The following is a 20,383-nucleotide window of genomic DNA, read 5'->3' as shown; positions in this document are numbered from 1 at the left end:
CAAAACTGACTCAAGAAGAAATAGAAAATCTGAATAGGCTTATAGCAAGTAAAGAGATTTAATTAGAAAAAAAAAGAAAGCCCAGTATCAAATGGCTTTATTGTTGAATTCTACCAAACATTTTAAGATACCAATCATATGTATATGATGCATGTGCTTTTGGTGTATATATACATATGCAACAAATGAAAATAAGACTATCAAAATTTAAAAGTTTCTCAAATGTTCAATAGGCACATGAAAAAATGCTCAATATCACTAATTATCAGAGAAATGCAAATCAAAACTACAATGAGGTATCACCTCACACCAGTCAGAATGGCCATCATTCAAAAATCCACAAATGACAAATGCTGGAGAGGCTGTGGAGAAAAGGGAAACCTCCTTCACTGCTGGTGAGAGTGCAGTTTGGTGCAGGCACTGTGGAAAACAGTATGGAGATTCCTCAAAAGACTAGGAATAGAATTATCATATGACCCAAGAATCCTGCTCCTGGGCATATATCCAGAAGGAACCCTACTTCAGGAAGACACCTGCATCCCAGTGTTCATAGCAGCATTATTTACAATAGCCAGGACATGGAAACAGCCTAAATGTCCATCGACAGATGACTGGATAAAGAAGAAGTGGTATATTTATACAATGGAATACTACTCAGCCATAAAAACCGACAACATAACACCATTTGCAGCAACATGGATGCTCCTGGAGAATGTCATTCTAAGTGAAGTAAGCCAGAAAGAGAAAGAAAAATACCATATGAGATCGCTTATATGTGGAATCTAAAAAAAAAAAAAAAAAAAAGCATAAATACAAAACAGAAATAGACTCACAGACATAGAATACAAACTTGTGGTTGCCAAGGAGGCAGGGGGTGGAAAGAGATAGCCTGGGATTTCAAAATTGTAGAATAGATAAACAAGATTATACTGTATAGCATAGGGAAATATATACAAGATCTTATGGTAGCTCACAGAGAAAAAAATGTGACAATGAATACATATATGTTCATGTATAACTGAAAAATTGTGCTCTACATTGGAATTTGACACAATATTGTAAAATGATTATAAATCAATAAAAATGTTGAAAAGGAAGAAAACTTTAGTTTCTCAAGGCATACCATTCAGAAATTGAAAAGACACCCACAAAAATGTGAGAAAAAATTGGTAAATCATAGCTGATAGGGAGTTAAATCTAGAATATATAAATATCTCTTAAAGGTCAACAATGAAAAGTCAACCCAGTTTTAATGTGGGCAGATGATCTGAATAGATACCTCTCCAAAAGAGATATGCCAATAAACTCATAAAAGATACTTGTCATCATTAGCCATGAGGACAATGCAAATTAAAGTGAAAATGAGGTCATCACTCACACCAAGATGGCTATACTAAAACAGATAATGAGTGTTGACAGATGAGGTGATGTTAAAATTGGATCTCTCATACATTCCTTGTGTGAATGTAAATTGGTCCAGACCTTTTGGAAAACAGTCTGTTTCTCAAAAGGTTAAATGTAGAGTTACTTACTGTATGACTCAGCAATTCCATCCTTAGGCACATACCCAAGAGAAATGAAAGCCTGTCCACACAAAACCTTGTACATGAATGTTCATAGCATTATTCATAATACCTAAATTTGCCTCTTTAACAGGATGTAAATATCCAGAGTTATCCTTGAAAGTACAGTTTACCCTTGAACAGCACAAGTTTGAACTATACAGGTTTACTTATGCAGATATTTTTCAATATTCATTTGTTGAATCTGCAGATACAAAGGAATTGCAACTGCTTACACAGGGGGCCAACTAAGTTATGTGTGGATTTTCAACTGCACGAAGAGTTGGTGCTCCTAACCTCTCTGTTCAGGGATCAACTGTATGTATGTGTGTGTGTGTATGTGTGTGTGTGTATATAATGTAAAAGGTAAAACCTGGTTATAAAATTCTAAATTCAATGAAAAGAGATACTAAAAGGGGTAATGAATAAAGTAAGGGAATGTTAACTTAAAAAAGTATACTCAAATCATATTGCTTCACTCTTGACCTCAAAAGTTAATGAAATGTTGGCTGAAGAATGCTTTTAAAGAAATCTTTAAATATACTAAGCTCCATTGAATTGTAAAGCATATGGAGACCTTAAAAAATAGGACATTTTCATATTAAAATGACATGGAGTTTACAAATAACAAAAAGTAAAACATAACAGCAACAGGTTGTAAAAATCAGAGGACTTAAAACCAAATGTAAGTTGAAGCTTTAATATATCATTTATAATAAATATAATTGGATTAAATTCTCCTATTAAAAGATAGATTCATTAGTTTAAAATATTTTCAGTAAGTTCACAAGAGACATCTAAAACAAATTCGTGGGATGGGTAACAATATATTCAGCATGAGTTACTTCATCAGATAAAATAGAATAAAAGGGCCAGATTAGATTAAGGTTTTTAAAGTTTAAAATTAGCACGATGCTGCCAGTTACAGGCATACCTTGTTTTATTGTGCTTTGCAGATACTGTGATTTCACTAATTGAAGGGTTGTGGCAACCTTGTGTTGAGCAAGTCTGTAGGGCAAATTTGCTCACTTTGTCACATTTTGGTAATTCTTAAAATATTTCAAACCTTTTCATTATTATGGTGATCTGTGATCAGTAATCTTTGACATTCCTACTGGAGTTGTTTTGGCATTTTTTAGCAATAAAGTATTTTAGAATTTAGGTATGTACATTGTTCTTAATAGCTTAACGTACTGTTACACACTTAGGAAATTACAGTATAGTGTAAACATCTTTTATATGCACTGGGAAACAAAAAGTTTGTGTGACTTGTTTACTGCAATATTCGTGGTGTTGGGGAACCGAACCCGCACTATCTCCTAGGTGTGCCTGTAGGTATCTGAGGGAAAAATGGAATTAGAGCCCTTCCTCCAACTAACAACAATCAGAATATAGATTACCTCAGGATGGGGAAGAGCTGGGAGTGGCATGGTATGGGGAAATAGAGGCAAATGCAAGTAACTCGTAGTATTTGGTTGAATGATGGGTGGTTCAAAGATACTCAGTATTATCAGTATGCTTTTAGACTTAGTAATTAATGTATATTACATGTCTTTTTTTTTAATCCATCAAGCATAGGGGCATATTTATCTCAAAGTTTTCAGAGCTTTTTCCTACTTTGGGCCTTTTTGAGAGGCCCTGAGAAGGACCATAGCAATGTGTTTACGTGACTGGATATTTTTGTAAGATTAAAAAAAAAAACCAAAAAAAGTAAGATATTTTAACTGTAATCATATAAGACTGCTGTCTCTCTTCATCCTGATTTCTCCTTACCTTTGCATCACCTGGCAGTAAATGACTTCGGGCATTTTGTGATTGGGGATTAAATACTTAGTGTGGGTTTAATAGGATACATTTGTGATTCAGTCGCTTTTGAACGTAGGCAGTTATTGACTATCAGTCTGATTGTAATGGGAATGTGTTCTGTGGTACCTGGCACCTGAAATATGTGAGTAGTGAAGAAGTCAAGGGTTGAAATTTATGAAGCCAGAAGATAGGAAACTTTTTTCCAGTTATTTGATCTTTAAAATTGTAAGTAAGGGGTTTAGTTCTCATAGATTTCCAGTCAAAAGAGAACTTTTCTCTTGTTAGAAAGATACTCCGTAACATAGCATATTCAATTAGAAATTCACCAACTGTTCTCCTTTTTGATGGGATTTGTACCTTTGAAATAAAATGAAAATTTTTGTGTTTTTGTTGCCAAAAGATTGGCCCCCCATCCCTGATGAGCTAAATTGAAACTCAGAGACAGGTTCTTAGAGCTTAGAAGAAAAGAGACAGCTTTATTGCTTTGCTGGGCAAAGGGGACTCACAACAGGCTAGTGCCTTCAAAACTGTGAACCCATCTTGGGGATGGGGCAGGGTGATTATATAGCCATAGCTTTTAAACAATAAAGCATTGATGGCAATCAACAGAATTATTTTCTTCTCGTGAGACTCAGAGTGGCATCATGGTGTCTTCAGGTGACCAGTTCTATAGAGGCTACTGGTTGTCACTCTTTCAATCTCTTTATTTTATTAGTAACCAAGAAGGCTATTTTGTAAGGTTACAGTCCTGTGACCTTCTCCCTGGAGAACGACTCAGAGACCAAGCATGATTATTACTTTCAATTACTGCAACAAAGTAGAAGAATTAATAGCTTTAGTTTTAACAATGGGCCTGGAGTTGTGAGAAGCAACCAGTCAGTCAGGTTAGTTGACCGTTTTAAGGGCAAGCATAAGAATAAGCAATCTGTTAGCCTAAGTGCAGCCATTTTATTAATTCTTCATTTTTATAGGACATGAAGCTATAGCAATACCAATAAGAATTTGTGTCTTTAGGTGAAGTTGATTGTTTTGTGCACCCTGATTATCAATTTAAAAATTAATCAACCCAGAGCAGATAGATAAATTATGGCATATTCAAATGTTGGAACACTGTACAGCAACAATATTTTACAGAAAGAATGATCCACAGTCACACACAACGTGCATGAATCTCACAAACATAAGGAAGAGTGAAAGAAGCCAGATATTAAAGTATTTTATAATTTCATTTATATCAAGCATAAAAAACAGGCTTAACCTCATCTATGCTGTTAGAAGGCAGGATAGTAATCACCCCTGGGAGAAGAAGAGCCAGAGACTAGAAGGAAGAGTATGAGGGGACTTCTGTGGGAGTGGAACTATTCTATCTCTTTCTTTGAAATTTTTTTTGTTTTTATAGGTCTTTTTTCCCCCCAGAATATTTTTTTAGAATAGTTTTAGACTCACAGTAAAATTAAGAGGAAGATACAGAGATTTCCCATATATCCCCTGCTCTGCATACATTGCCTCTCTCATTATCAACATCCCCCACCAGAGTGGTATATTTGTTATAATTGATGAACCTAAAGATCATTCTCTTGTTGATCTAGAGTCTAGTTAAATAGATGTGTTCAGTTTATGAAAATTCCTTTAACTGAACACATATGACTTGTGTACTTTTCTGTATGTGTATTTTACTTCAAGAAAAAGTTTGAAAAGAAAACCAACAAATAAAAAAATTAAATTAAAAATTGATCAATCTTGCTAGAAAAAAGACTTTGTCCATTCTCTCTATGGGAAACATTACAAAAATTGTAATCATAAGGCAATCAAATATGTAGTCATATAGGGAAAACGTATTTATTGTTTCAGGCCCTTAATTAATGAATGTGTGCAGTTTTTCTGGATTTTCTGATGTTTATACATGACAGGTTTTTCAGTTGGAATTTGTGGGGGATTTTTTGTCATTCTAAGTAAATATTCACCTCAACCTTCAGGTCTCACAAATCCTGCAACTGTTCCTCATAAAATGATATATTGAATAAAAAGAATATAGTAAATGAAAGTTTCAAGGAAGAAAATAGATAATGATAAATCAAAAGATTATTCAGATAGCTTTGACGGGGTTATTTGTGCCTTAAAAGGGCTTAGATCCAGTCTTTGAGTTTAAAAAGTACTCTATATTTTGTTAGGTAACTGGTCTATCATGTATTGATATAATTTTTTTTTGCTCATATTATGCCTTTGATTGTCTTGTAATTTGGCAGTGTTCCTTTTTTTTTTTTTAAACCATTTACCTACCTGTAGTTCAGAAAACTTGATATGGATACTGAGAGATAAATACTAAAATATTTTTCTCTGTTATGTAGTAGATTTTTCTTATGTTATCAGAAATAATTAAGAATGTATTAAAACCTAATTTGGCCTTCTTATTTGAACTGGCATCATGTGGTGTATCTTAGTGCTCATTTTCTACTGATGACTGCTGGGAATTACTCCTGCAGTACCATTTATTTTGGAAATTTGAAGATTAGGAAAGCTCTAAAAAGGTGCCACTGTATGTAGAAATTGGAATGTTCCATACAAAACATTGTTTTTTGTGGTTTTCTTTTTTTGAAGAAATACAACTTAGTCTTTAGATTGTCTAAAGTATGGCCTGCTTGGATTATTTAAGTGAGAACCTAATGGTTATAGCAGTGAGGTTATATAACAAAAAGGGCCGGATAAATTATCAGACTTAGTTTCAGGTAGAGGCTTACTAGCAGTACAAATTTTGAATCTGTATAACTAGAGTTGTAGAACAGAATTAAAATTATCAGTGACAGATGAAAATGAATGTAATTTTTTATTAAAATAATTATCTAAATCTGGAAAGATAGTTTCAACATTTTAATATTGTAAATAAATAAGTTAGACTTTGTCTGCTAGAGAAATGCATTTAAATGTAGTATCTTAAATTCTAGGGTGTGAAAGATGGCAAGCCCAGATAGAAGTAAACGGAAGATATTAAAAGCCAAAAAAACAATGCCTGCAAGTTGCCGGAAGCAAATGGAGCTCCTGAATAAATCAAAGAATGTGGAAGCACTGAAAACAGCAGTAACTGGGAATAATGTGTCAAGTGGTAATCAGAATTCAATTACTGGTGCCATAAGTAGCAAATGTAGACATTCTGAAAATGATGCTTCCTCATTGGAGTCTATGAAAAATTCAGTATGTGCACCAAAAAGTAAAGTATTTTCTCAGAATTTAATAAAACCGCTAGAAATTGTTGATTCAGAAACAAGATTGGAACATACTGAAGAACAAGTTGTGTACCCCTATGAAAAGCCAAGTAAAGCAACAGAATCTCCCAGGAAACTCTTAAAACAAGAGGCAAAAAAATCACAAAATACTTCTGAAAACCATTTTGACTGTCAGGCAAATGTAACAAGATCTTCTTTTGAACATGAAGAGAATTGTAATCTGAAATCTATTTTCCGTCCATCCAGTGTGTTGAGTGATGTAGTTCAAATGCCACAGCGTACAATAACCAATGCCTTGGATGGTAAGAGAATAGACAAGATAGTTTCTCATTTAGAAACAAACTCCAATTCTCAGTCACATGATAAAAGGCAAAATGACATTTTAATTTTAAGTTCAGACACCCCTTTAGTGCCTGTTGATAAAATACCTAAGTTGGTGAATTCAGTCATTTCCAGTAACTGCGCTGCTGACATTTTGAAAAGTGAAGAATCCTGTAGAACCTGTCATTCCAGCATTTTAAATTGTGGAAATACAGATGCAACATGGCTGTCCTCACTTGACACTGATGGTAATAACAGTAAGTATATACTTATGCAACTCTTTGAGAAATTAAAATAGTTATTTTCTTTTGGGGGAGTTTATAATCTCAGGTATAGAAACAGTACATATTGACAGGAAAAAAGTAAATGATAATTATTTCAGAGTATCTTGTTTCTGAACCATTCTTGGCAAAGGGGAATGGTATCCTCCATGTCCAAAGGGAAGTAAATTCTGGCAAAGAAGGAATCAATTACTTTCCTTTGGAAGTACAGCAGAATCGAAGTGTGTTTTATGGCAATTGTTTGGTTTATTTCATTTACATATTTTCTCTCTCTTTTTTTGAAGTTTTATTTATTAGATTAATAAGGAGCCTAGTTGAGAAAGTGGGTTTTTTTAATTGTTAGTGAACCCATTTCTTTCCATAGAATTGACCTGTATATCACATGCCAAGTATTAGCTGATAGATAGTAAGAATATATACACGTGTACATACATACAGGTATGTGTGTAGAATGTAACTGTTAATAATTAAATAATAAATAAATAACCAATGAAGTTCTAGGGTTATAAAAATAATTAAAATAGCAAAAGTAAATTTCATTAAAACAGGATGTTTTTGTAGGTTAATGAAATATAGGAAAAAATTGATTTCATAGGATAAATTGTATTTGTTTTCTTGCGTAGGCTACAGAGTGGTCATTTAACAAGGTGAATTTTAAATTGCTTAAAAATAATTTAGGGTCACCTGTCAAAAACACGTAGGACTGCCTAAGTAACTATTTATAAAAATAATGTAATACCATTTAAGTAATTGTAAAAAGAAGATCAAATGCCATTAATTTATTCAGTTTTTGTTGGTACTGAATAAATAGTAAATGTGTATTAAATAAGGTTGAAGGGAAAATGTATCTGAGACCAGGACCCTATCTAAGAGACTTTTTTTTATAAGGATTGGTTTGTCAGAATTTTTTATATAATTACATTTTCTAAAAAATGCTGCCATGGTCACATTTTAGTTTTTTTATTTGCTTAGGGGTCCCTAAATTAGAGAATTCCCCTGTTTCCTTCATTAGAAGGAATATTTTTATCTCTGATCTTTCCATCTCCCCAAGGCCATAATCAAAAGAAGAGGATGTTTTCAGAAAACAAAGAAAATGTTAAGCGGGTGAAAACTTCAGAGCAAATTAATGAAAATATTTGTATAGTTCTGGAAAGGCAAACAGCATTGCTGGAACAGGTAAAATATTGGAGCCTAAATAATTGCTTCAGAAAATTTTACTTTTGATTAGTAAAGAATGATGAAAGTTAATTGATCTACACAATGAGTACAGACGACTTTCACTTGATGCAGAGCTGGTATATGAAAACTGAATTAGCAGATGGAGGTTTTAGAGAAAGATAGTTGTTTTCATTACCAAAACATCTCTAGATTCTTGAAAATGAGCCAATGCAGGATAACCCACGGAATCATGTGTGGGATAGAGTGCTATGGTAGAAAGAGAATGGGCTTTTCAGTCAGTATTATGTTCTAATCTCTTCCAGTCGGACAAGCATGATCTTGAGCTTTGAGAACAGTCCATTCTCTTTTGTACTGGTCACGGGGTTCTTTGATCTGCAGCTATAGCTGTTTGTAGACCTTATCAAACTGACCACTACTTTGCAGATGAGGCAACCCTGAAGTCCGTTGCAAAGTCCTGCTGCGTTCAGGCCTAATTGCCCTCATTTTCAAGTTTACACAGATACATTGCATTATCCAATGTTTTGCTTTATATCATTAAATGCACGTTTTCTTTTTGTTTTTCCCTGTTTCATCTCTTTAGACTACAGTTTTCCATACATGTCTGATCAACTCTGAGTTTAAGTGTAACGAGCTTCAATTTTAGTAGGTCCTATAATCAGGACTTGTTTTGATCATCTTGTTTTACTATTTTATTAACCATTGATATGCCATAAGTAGAAGTCACTATGTGGTAGATTGTCTGTCATCAGCTGTAATGGACCAAAATGGCCCAAATCAAACTATTCTGCTATTTCAGGAACCAAACCATTACTGTTTCTAAAACAGGCCGTTACAGTTATATTGGTACATATTATATGAATGTATATTCACATAATAAAGGGAAACCTTATGAAAGACTCGTGCAGGATCAGCTTAAAAGATGAGTCAACAATTTTTCCTTTCACCTTCTTAATTTCTTCTGTAAGACCAAAGGAGACACTAATAAAAAATATGTAAATATTCTGTTGTTTGCAGCGAAGAGGTAGCAGGTTTATGCTAAACATGGATATAACTTAAGAGGTTGAGGATTCCAGCTGTGTCTTTTTCTCAGTGATTAGTAGCTGAATTCAGAAATAAGTTCTAATATGGATAAAATTTAATTTATGAACATTTTAATTTCACTGGCATAGAAAAATCGGGATTTTCACTTACTACTATTATCTACCTCACAGAATATTTGGTCCAAGTTGACACAGAGTGATCCTCCCCAGTGAGGTTTAGACAATGCAGTTTGTTATCCTCCCTCTTCACTACCACTGGAGGTTTCTTGCACATTGTTCAGAGACAAGATGGGGTTTAGCTAATTCCTGTCATTTATCTCTCTCAGTAATTAGCTTTCCCTCACTTGATGTTTTAATTCCTGTCCAGTTAACTCTCTAAACCACATCTGTTTTTCTTATTTGAATCCCAGTGAAATAGGGCCTCCCATTCTGACATTATTCTTCCCTATAGAGAGAGTCGCAGAGCTGTTGACTCTTACCTTTGAGGTTTCATAAGCATCTTGGCCTAGTTGATTCCAATTAAATTACTGAAGTGGAGGAGTTTTTCTTGTAAAGTCCAAGTTATTCAGTCTACCCATCATCTTAGGTAGTTGGGTATATGTATATATTGTATATGTATAATTGCCAGTCTTTCTCCAATCTTTAGGCCACTTTGGTTGCCATCTGCAAGTTGTAGCTAGGACTTCATCTGATTCTATAATTTTAGACACATTACCGTCAGCAGAAGATATGTATGAGGTATTTGGTGGAGATTATTGTGTCTTCCTTCTGTATGAAGAACATCAACACTAAATGAGAACAAACATCTACTCTACACTAGAGGAATCACCCCTTGATGGGCAGTGAATCCAAAATAAGTTTTGAGAGCCTGCCTCCATCTGAATCACCAGGCGTACTTGTTTAAATTGTAGTTTCTTGAGCTCAGTAGCAGTTGAAGACTGTTGTTTTAGACTTCTTTTTTTCTCAGACTTACCTGATAAGAATCATTAGTGGTGCCTGTTATATACGCCACTTTCCAGGTCCCCTTCCAGGAAATTCTGTTTGGTGAATCCAGGGTAGGGCCTAGGTATTTGTGATTTTAACAAGTATCCCTTGTGATTCTTCCTCACCAGAGAAGTTTGATGAGCACTGTGTGGCTTTTTCTTGTTAGCAAAACTATTTCCATATTCAAAACAGTTAGATTTGTTTTTCCAAGGTTCATCTGGGTATGAGCTTCACGTATTGACCCCAGGCAGTGGACCAGCAAACATGCAGTGATCCATAAAAACCACACATGGGTGACAGGTAATAGCTGTCAGCAAAAATAGTATGAGTGTCTGAGCATTTATTTGCATAACACATATATGTTGAGCAGTTATTGACTTAATCAATTGTTTGAAAATTATGAGAGTATAAATGACAACCATAATCTAATACTGTTGAGAAACCAGTGAAGAAATACTGAAGCATTGCAGAAAGAATAAGTAGATGATAATGTTGAAGAGCACGAACAATTGGGAATGAAAAGGAAAAACCTTGGGGATTATCGAATTACTGAATAGGAGTAATCATCCAGATGATATCAGTATAAAAAGAGTTTATCATAGAATCTGTGTGTTCCAATTTTGAGCACCAAGAAGGAAGATATTAGGGGAAAGATGTAAATATTAATAAATAAATATATCATGACAGGTTTTATTATTAAGAGAGACTGTCTAGTCTGTTATGAAAGTTGCTTAAAGGAGGATACACATTGAGCAAAATACTACAGTGGATATTTCTGAATGTATCCCTCAGCAGAGCTGTTCATATCAGTGGGCATTGAGATGAATTATGCTCCCTGAAAATAGGCCAGTCTTTCTTAAAAAAACCAGCCAGATAATGAAATGCATTAATGTTTCATGTGCTAACTACTGCAGTCTAATAGAACAGCTTGCATTGTGCCAGATAGCATTAGTCACATAATTGTCCCTGGCTTCTTCAATTTTAACAATAAAGGAGACACCCTCCCCACCCCAAAAAAACTGAAGTAAAGGAGATTACCTTACATATTATTTCCTACAATTCAGTGTTTTCCATTTTATGGAGCTTTTATGCATGTTATCTTTTCATGTTCTTATAAAAATCCTATGAGCGTCATTGTGCAACATTGTATGACATCTGCCGATTTGTGGACAAGGAGAATGATGCTCCAGAGGTGGTGTGACTTCCCAAAGATCATATAGCTTGTTAATGACAGGGTCAAGTCTCAAATTTTCAAAACTGCTCTATAACTACTGCAGATCAACCAGCTGTTTTCAGTGGGTTCTGGTTTTCAGATGAGTGGAATTTCTTTTTATGGAATACTAGGTTTCAGTTATGGTCTTTAGAAACTATAAATGGGGTATATATAGGCTTTTATTGTTCCTTTAATTTGTATGATGGAATTCAACTGAAACTATAGGAAACTAAAATTAGCACTAGGAGAATAAATTTAATTTCTAACTTACCCATTTATTTAAATGTTAGATGTGTTCTGTTGAATTTGATATTTAACTTTTATAAAGCTTACTGGTATGGTAACATAATTATAAACATAAAAACATAAAGTATATTTTATTGATTACAGTAAATCCAAAAAAAGAGCAAAGCTGTTTTTAAGAAGTAGGAGATAAAATTTCTTTTAAATTTGAAACATGGGGTGTTTTGGTTTTTATTTTAAAATTCTAGGTCAGACATTTGATTCAACAGGAGATCTGTAGTATAAATTACAAACTATTTGATAACAAACTGAAAGAACTGACTGAACGCATTGGGAAGACACAGTGCAGAAATAAACATGAAGCAATAGCTGGTGAACTCTTCGTAAGTTTCTAAATTCATTTGATTTCATTTGAGTCCTTGTAAAAAGTAGAATTTAATATTTTACATGTTAGGAAAGAAAAAAACAATAAAAGTGGACCACATCTGATCCCTGGTCACGAGCTTGATGTGCTATACAATAGGTAATAGAATTTATTATATCTCAGCAATATTGGCCCTTGAGAAATAGTTGTAGAACTATCAGCCATTCTGTGTCAGTTGACAGGCTTGATTATATAAGCGGTTTCTTTTCATTCAAAATGTATTCTATATTGGAGCTTGTACAACCTGTTTCAAGTGCTTGTTTTTTCCCCAAGTTTTTTGTTTTGTTTTACCCTTCTAGAGTTACTTGCTGATTGGTGTTTCTACCAACATTCAGTTTATTGTAGACCAATTAGAAATTTAATTGTTTTATCTTCCATTCTTGAATGTCTTATACTAGCATAAAACCTGATTTAAATATTTGGCTTACATAAGAATTTCTCATTTATTTGGGTGGATACCTAAGTCTCACAAAACTACATTGGCAAATAGCTTTCTCTCCATCTCTATATGACATATTATTTGGTACTCTGGCTTTGTATTTGTTTGCTTTTCTCTTCTAGGCAAAAATAACAAAACTTCAAAGACGTATTAAAAGGGTATTGTTGTCACAAAGAAATTGTTTGGAACCAAACGTGGTATCCAGTAACATAGCCTGTAAGGTTAGTATAAACATATAGGAGTTTTAATAACTTACTTGACTCACATTGTAAGTAGTTGGATTGTAAGGCTGGAATATATTTCCAAAGATAGGAAGTTTAAAAGACAATAAATTTATACTTGGAACATTTCTATGACTCTTATCTCTGGAGAAGATACTCTCAGGTAGCAAAAAGTAATACCATTTGTATTTCTTTTATTAAGTGAGTAGAGAAATGATTTGTGATTGCCTGGACTGCCTCTCTTCCCACCATTTTGTCATGATGAAAAGTTTCGGACACACATAAGAAAGCTGAAAGAATTTTACAGTGAACACTTGTATCATCAGTGCCTAGACTACCTTTAATTGCTTTTTTTTCCAAAGTGATCTACATCTGTACTTGCTTATGCAGATTCTTTTTTTTAATTTAATTTTTTATTTTGGGGGGAGGAGATAATTAGGTTTTGGATTTTTTTATGGAGGTACTGGGGATTGAAACTAGGACCCTGTGCATGCTAAGCACACACTCTACCACTAAGCTATGCCCTCTCCTCCTTTACTGTTTTAATATATTTATTTTTGTCATATGTCTGTCAGTCTAGTCTTGTCCTAAGTCATCTTTATATTGGGTACATTCATAAATACTATATTTTGTATCAAAATACACTTTGTAGTGTACACTTTCAAAATAATTCAGCATGAGTATCATTAAACAGAGTTTAGTATCTGTTTATATTTTTATATAACATTTAAAATAATCTTCAGTGTACATTTACTGAATTTTTTTCTTGTAGTGTCCTTATACCATTTTGTTATCATATTTGTGCTAGCCTCAAAAAAATTTGTGCTAGCCTCAAAAAAAGAATTTTTTTCTTGTAGTGTCCTTATACCATTTTGTTATCATATTTGTGCTAGCCTCAAAAAATCAGAAGCATTTCCTTCCCTGTTCTTTGAAAATTTGTGTTAAGGTTTTTATTATTTCCTTAAATGTTTGATAGAATCCACCTCTGAAAACTTTCTGGGCAAGGGGCTTTCTTTGTAGAAAGACTTTTTCCTGAAAATGTAATTCTTTATTAGGTATATAGCAATTTTTCTACTTCACTTTGTGTATTAATTTTGTAAGTTATCTTAGCAAGGAATTTGTCCATTTTATCTAGGTTGTTGAATTTTTTGGCATACAGTTATTGATAAAAATTCCCTTGTCCTTTTAATATTTATTGATCTGTAGTGCTCAATAAATTTCATTTCACTGATCTCTATTTCATTTCTGATACTAGTATAATCTATGTTTTCTTTTTTTCTTAATCAGGCTTTGGATTCAATTTTTTCTTTTTCCAGCTTCTTAAGTGAGAAGCAGCATTGATTTTTAACCTTTTCTTCTAGAAAACATTTAAAGCTATAAATTTCCTTCTAAGCACTGCTTTTTCTAAGTAACTTCTAAGCATCTTCTTAATATAATCTGTATTATATTGTATTTTTGTTTTCCATCAGTTCAAAATAATTTCTAACTTTCGTTGTGGTGGTGTTCTTTGACCCCAAATGGGTTATTTGGAAGTGTATGTTTAATTTTCAAACATTTTTCTAGGTATCGTATTTTTATTGATATCTAATTTAATTTTGGTCAGAGAACATACTGTGTAAAATTTTAGTCTTGAGAATTATTAATACTTATTTTATAGCCCAAGATAGGCTTTACCTTGGTGAACGTTTCCTGTACACTTGACAAGAATATTGGGTGTAGTATTCTATAAATAATACTTCTATGCTAAATGTGTCAAGATTGGTGGTGGTAAATCATGGCCCCCAGAAGATGTCCATGTTCTAATGCTTAGAACCTGTGAATATTTTACTTTACATGGTAAAAGAAGCTTGTAGATGGGAAGATTATCCTGGTAGGCTCAATATAATCACAGGGGCTTTATTAAAAGGGTCAACAAAGTCAAAGACAGAAAATGGAAATAGGGCAATGAAAGCAGAGGTTGGAATGATTACACTGAAGATGGAGGCAGCAGCTATGAGCCAAGGAATGCTGGCAGCTTCTAGAAGCTGGAAAAAAAGGAAACAGATTCTCCCCTGAAGCCTCCAGAAAGGATGCAGCCCTGTTGACAATGTGATCTTAATGAAATTGGTTTCAAACTTATGGCTTCCCAGAAGTATGACAAAATTAATTTCTGTTGTTTTAAACCACCCAGTTTGTAGTAATTTGTTATAGCAGCATCAAGAAACTAATACAGAATGTGGTACCAGAAAGTATGGGGTGTAGCTGTAACAAATACCTAAAAAATGTGCAAGTGGATTTGGAATAGTAGAGGCTGGTAGAATATTGAGGAGCATGATTTTCAAAAGCCTAGATTGCCTTGAACAGGCTTAGTTGAAATATAGATGTTAAAGACCACAGGTGAGGGCTCAGAAATGCAGAACACCTTAGAGAAACACTATATAGTCTAAGAGAATACCTAAATCTTCATAAACAGACGGTTGGTAGAAATATGGACATTTAAAAGCATTGTTGGTGAGGACTCAAATGAGGAATGTGCTACTGGAAATTGGGGAGGAAAGGAGATTCTTGTTACACAGTGGCAGGAAGCTTAGCTGAAATGTGACCAGCAGTGAGCAGAATTTGTAAGTGACAAACTTGGATTTTTATAAGGTTGATGAGAATTTTGAGCAGTGTTGGAGGTTTGGCTTGATTTCGTGCTTATTATAGTAAAATGTGAGGGAGGAGAAGTAAATTGAAGGAGAAACTATTCAAAGGAACCAGGATTTCATTTGGGAAATTCTGAAGCTGTCCAAAACTCATCAACTAGAAGAGCAAGTTGGAAAATTCATTAATTTCTGGTCTTCAGTCTTCTTAAAAGTATAACAAAAGTGAAAGTCTCCTTGTTAAAGTCTAATATTTTTTAGTTCCTAAAACTTAGTATAATAGGATTAAAATGTTGTTGAAGTGTTGCAGGAAAATGGGGCACAAGATGATGTTCATGTCCCATGTCTCGGGTGAGTCCCTGGGACTCACCTAGTCAAGTGAGGGTCTTTGGCTTCCTACAGAAAAGAATTAAAGAGCGAGCCATAGTAAAGTGAGGACAAGTTTATTTAGAGACATATACATTCCATGAATAGAGTGGCCCCAGGTTGTGGGGGTGGTTAGTTTTTATCACTAGGTAATTTCATTCACTAACAAGTGGATTATTCCAGCTATTTTGGGGAAGGAACAAGGATTTCCAGGAATTGGGCCACTGCCCACTTTTTGGCCTTTTATGGTCCCATTGGGTGTGCCATTTAGTGTGCTCATGTATTACAGTGAGCCTGTAATGAGGCTCGCGTGCTCCTGGAAGTCAAACCTTCCACCATCTTGGGCCTAGTTGGTTCTAATCAGTTTATGTCCTATCCTCAATGGCTATGTCATTCTTTTCATGGTTGTGCCCTGCCCCCTTCCCTCCTGTCTCATAACTACTTAGGTATTTGTTTTTCCTTCTTTCCATTTAAGCCAGGAAGTTGATTTGTGCTATCATTATTTTCATTTCTTTGAAATATTTTAAAAAATTCATTTTGGCAGAGTAACTGCAAACATGGTCATCAGCCATTGAAATAGATAAAATTTAATATATGTTTTGCCATATGTATGCGAGAATATTTTCCAAATGAAATTCTACCTGTCAGCAATTTTGTGTGGAAGAGCACAGTTGGTAATCTTCCCCTCAACTGCTTTTTCCTCACTCAATTAACAGGTTGCAAATTCAGAGACTATGAATTTGAATAAGAATCCAGAGTCAGTTAATAGTCCACAGGAAAGAAGGACTTCTGTGAACTCTGAACCTTCTAACTCTTCAGAAAAAGCAAATGAAAAGATTAATTTGTCACAGGATCATAATGAGGCTGTTTCTGAAAGGTAGGCTTTTCTATAGAAATGCATAAACTTACTGATCTAAATATATGTTTGTAAACACACATACTCTTTTTCTCAATTAAGCTGAAAGCTTAAATTAAAATAGCTTAAAGCTTCATATTTATATGAACACTATTTTGTCCATTATGGAGGAATGGAATTGGTTCTCTAAAGCTTTTATTGTCGTTTTAACAGTACTAAATAAAATTTTAAGTTGGTTAGGTGATCAGGTTTTTCACTGTGATGCTTTCCATCTTTGGTTTGACAACTGGAGTGATCAACTAGATCACTCCAGTAGTTTCTACTTCTATACATGGAAGACTCACAGCCCTATGAAACAGTGGTTTTAAAAAATTACACGGAAGAGTAAGACTAGGAAAAAGGTGTCTAAAATTAGTTCCCTGCATGTTGAAAGTAGTATCATGATAACTTCAAATTACGGTGAACAGCTTAACTTATTCGTCTAGTTGATCACAAAGCAGCTGAGGCACCTAATCTCCAATCTAGTCTAGTAAAAGATTTGGGGCTGACAGGGAAGAAGTAGTTTAGTTTAACAAAGAAACATGATTGATAAATCCTAGCCTGGATTGATATTCAAGGGTCAGGAGGTGTGGGGATGGGAGATATTTTAATGAATTCTTTTCACTGGTGATTCTCAACAGTTTTGGAGCTTTATAGTATTATTTATTTATTCTTAACACTCATTCATTAAAATGTCCTATGATTTTGCTTTCATATGTTAAATTATACCTCAGCTTTTAAAAAGAGGCTATATATTATATATATATATATATATATATATATATATATATATATATATTATATAGCCAAAAATAAGTGAATTAAATGGTGGTCATTGTTTGAAGCATACCACCCTTTTCCCCAAATCACTATGCATGCTCAAGGATGCTATAAAACGAAGGAGAAGCATTACAAATCCACACCATTTATAGGAGATTCTTGGTATTTGGGAATTTACGTGCAGTGCTGACTCTTCAGAAGAAATTCTAATATTCCATGATACTGGGGCCTACATTTTAGTTTTGAACAGGAAGCTGTTATGAAGAAAGCATTTATTTAGTTGTCAAAAGAATCACATTTCAGTGAGTCTTTGTTGTTACCACTTATTGATACTTGTGCTGAAACTCATAAAGTAACAAAAAAGAAAAATAAAATATTGTTGATGGAAGTGAAAAAGTGAAGACATGATTAAAAGAGTAATTTATAGACTGCTATGTTAATATCAGTGGCTTATATCTATAACATGAACAGTTCACCTTGTGCTCTGTAATGAAGGAAGAATGTGCAATTTATGAAACCATTTCAGGCAGCACTGTCAGCCCCTGGTAAGTGTGAGAATATGTGTCACAACTGTGTAACTTGACCCTGATGGATAGGTTCAGTGGTGAGTTTTATAAAACATTTAAGGAAGAAACAATACCAATTTTAAATAAACTATCCCAAAGAATAAAAAAAGAGGGATTATTCCTCATTTTATGAGGCTAGATACTGAAATTTAGTAAAAATGATACTCTGATAATAAAATCAACTCAAAAACTTTACAGAAATGGAAAATTACAGTTTTACCCACGGAATAGATGCAGATATCCTAAACAAGAAACTTGTAAACCAAATTCAACAATCTATAAAAGCTGAGTTTGTTCCAAGAATGCTGCCATGTTAGTTTACAAGAAAAAGTCAATTTATGTAATGTGCGAGGAGAAGAATCATCATCAGCTCAACATAGATGTAGGATCTGATAAAGTATCTGTTTATGATTAAAAGCACAATTTTTAGCAGACTTGGAATAGGCGGTGACTGCCTTAATCTGATAAAGAATATCTGCAAAAGCCCTAAAAAAGAATTTGATAGTGAAATATTGGAAATATTCCCTTTGAGATAAAAATAGAAGGATACCTGCTGTTGCCACTTTAATGCTATACTGGATATCTTGGCTAATGCAAAAAAATAAAAATTAAAAAATGAAAAATGTAAAAGAGTCAAAAAGGAGGAGCAGTCAATATTACTATTCTTAGCTGATTGGGGGCATGTATGTAGGAAATCCAAAGGAACTTACAGATAAATTATTAGGATTGATAAGAGTTCAGCAAGATTGCCAAACTCAAATGTATAAGGAATCAGTTGTATTCCTATATACGAGATATGAGCAATTAGGAAATAAGAAATTTATAAACATCTAATAGTGTTGTAATAGCATCAGACATATCAAATACCTAGAAATACAATTAACAAGGCATGTAATAACTGAAGAAAATAACAAAACTTTGAGATATCAAAGAAGAATTCATTGGAGAAACGTACTATGTATATGGTTTGGACAATGTGATATTAGAAAATGTTTTTACTTTTGTTCAAATTAATTTATAGAGTACAATTTCAGTCAGTTTCCCAGTATATAATTTTATAGAACTTGACAAGCTGATTTGATTCTAAAATGTATATGTAAATACAGTGGGTTGAGAGGCCAAGATACCCTTTAGGTAGAAAAACAAGATGGAAGGAATGCACCATCATATGTTAGGACATTATAAAACTGCAGTAATTAGGATCATGTGATATTGGCAAGTGCTAGACAAATAGAGCCGTGTAACAGAGAGTCCAGAAACCCATGCATATATGCATATGTGATGTGTGTTGAAGACTGTATGGCAGATCATTTGGGAAATAATTGACTTTTAGTAAATGGTGCTATTCATATTGGGGGAAATATGAAAGAATTGGATCCCTGCGTCAGGCTTTTGTGAATTAAGGAACTAAATACCTAGAGGGAAATTATAAAGCTCTCAGAAGGTAACACAGAATGTCTTCATGAACTTCGGATAAAGAAAGATTTATTAAGACACAAGTGCCCTTGCCATAAAAGAAAAAAATGATCAATTTTACCACATTAAAATTAGAAACTTCTTTTCTCAAAAGGCACTATAAAGATAGTGAGAAGACAGGCCATGGAATGGGAGAAGATACTCATAGCACATATAACCTATAAAGGACTAGTACCCAGAATAAATATAAAGAACTTCAACAAATCAATGAGTAAAAGCCAGATAATGCAAAAGAAAAATGGGCCAAAGTTTTCATCTACTTCCCAAAAGAGGAGTTCCAAATGGCCAGTAAACATATGAAAAGGTGCTCATCTTCACTAGTAATCAGGGAAATGCAAATTAAAACCACAGTGAGATACCATTTCATATCAGGTAAGGAAAAGTAAAACATTTCAAAAATCTGACAATACCAGATATTGGTGAGGTTTTGAAATAAAGGGAATTAGTTTTATTTAATATTTTGTTGTTAGGTGAGTAAATTGCATAGTAGTAGTTTAGAAAAAATTTGGTAGTACCTAGAAATAATTGAAGATCTAAATATGCTTTGACCTAGCAGTTTCATTCCTTGATATGTCTCCTAGCTAGAGACATGTACACATGTGCAGTAGGACATATATATAAGAAAGTTTATTAGCAGCATTTTTCATAATAGCCGAAAACCAGAAGGAAAAAACTGTCCATCCATGTGGAAAAGAAAAATAATTGCTGTAAATCCATACAGTGGAATTCTGTATGTTAATGAAAA

At 33.7% G+C, this 20,383-nt stretch overlaps 1 protein-coding gene across 4 annotated transcripts in view; it reads left to right on the top strand.

The window, feature by feature from the left end:
• The window catches only part of ATF7IP2 (activating transcription factor 7 interacting protein 2), a 46,096-nt gene that overhangs the window by 6,461 nt on the left and 19,252 nt on the right, over positions 1-20,383 (top strand). For all 4 annotated transcript variants that reach the window (XM_031687225.2, XM_031687224.2, XM_072942221.1 and 1 more), the window contains 5 exons: positions 6,311-7,167; positions 8,243-8,367; positions 12,099-12,233; positions 12,836-12,934; positions 16,638-16,798. In XM_031687225.2, the coding sequence (XP_031543085.2) occupies positions 6,321-7,167; positions 8,243-8,367; positions 12,099-12,233; positions 12,836-12,934; positions 16,638-16,798 (1,367 nt within the window). In that variant the 5' untranslated portion in view covers positions 6,311-6,320. The remainder of the gene's footprint in view (positions 1-6,310; positions 7,168-8,242; positions 8,368-12,098; positions 12,234-12,835; positions 12,935-16,637; positions 16,799-20,383) is intronic.

Source organism: Vicugna pacos, chromosome 18, assembly GCF_048564905.1.
Source record: "Vicugna pacos chromosome 18, VicPac4, whole genome shotgun sequence".
Classification (NCBI taxonomy): Eukaryota; Metazoa; Chordata; class Mammalia; order Artiodactyla; family Camelidae; genus Vicugna; species Vicugna pacos.
The sequence above is the reverse complement of the archived record's forward strand: the minus strand, read 5'-3'. Positions and strand labels throughout refer to the sequence as shown.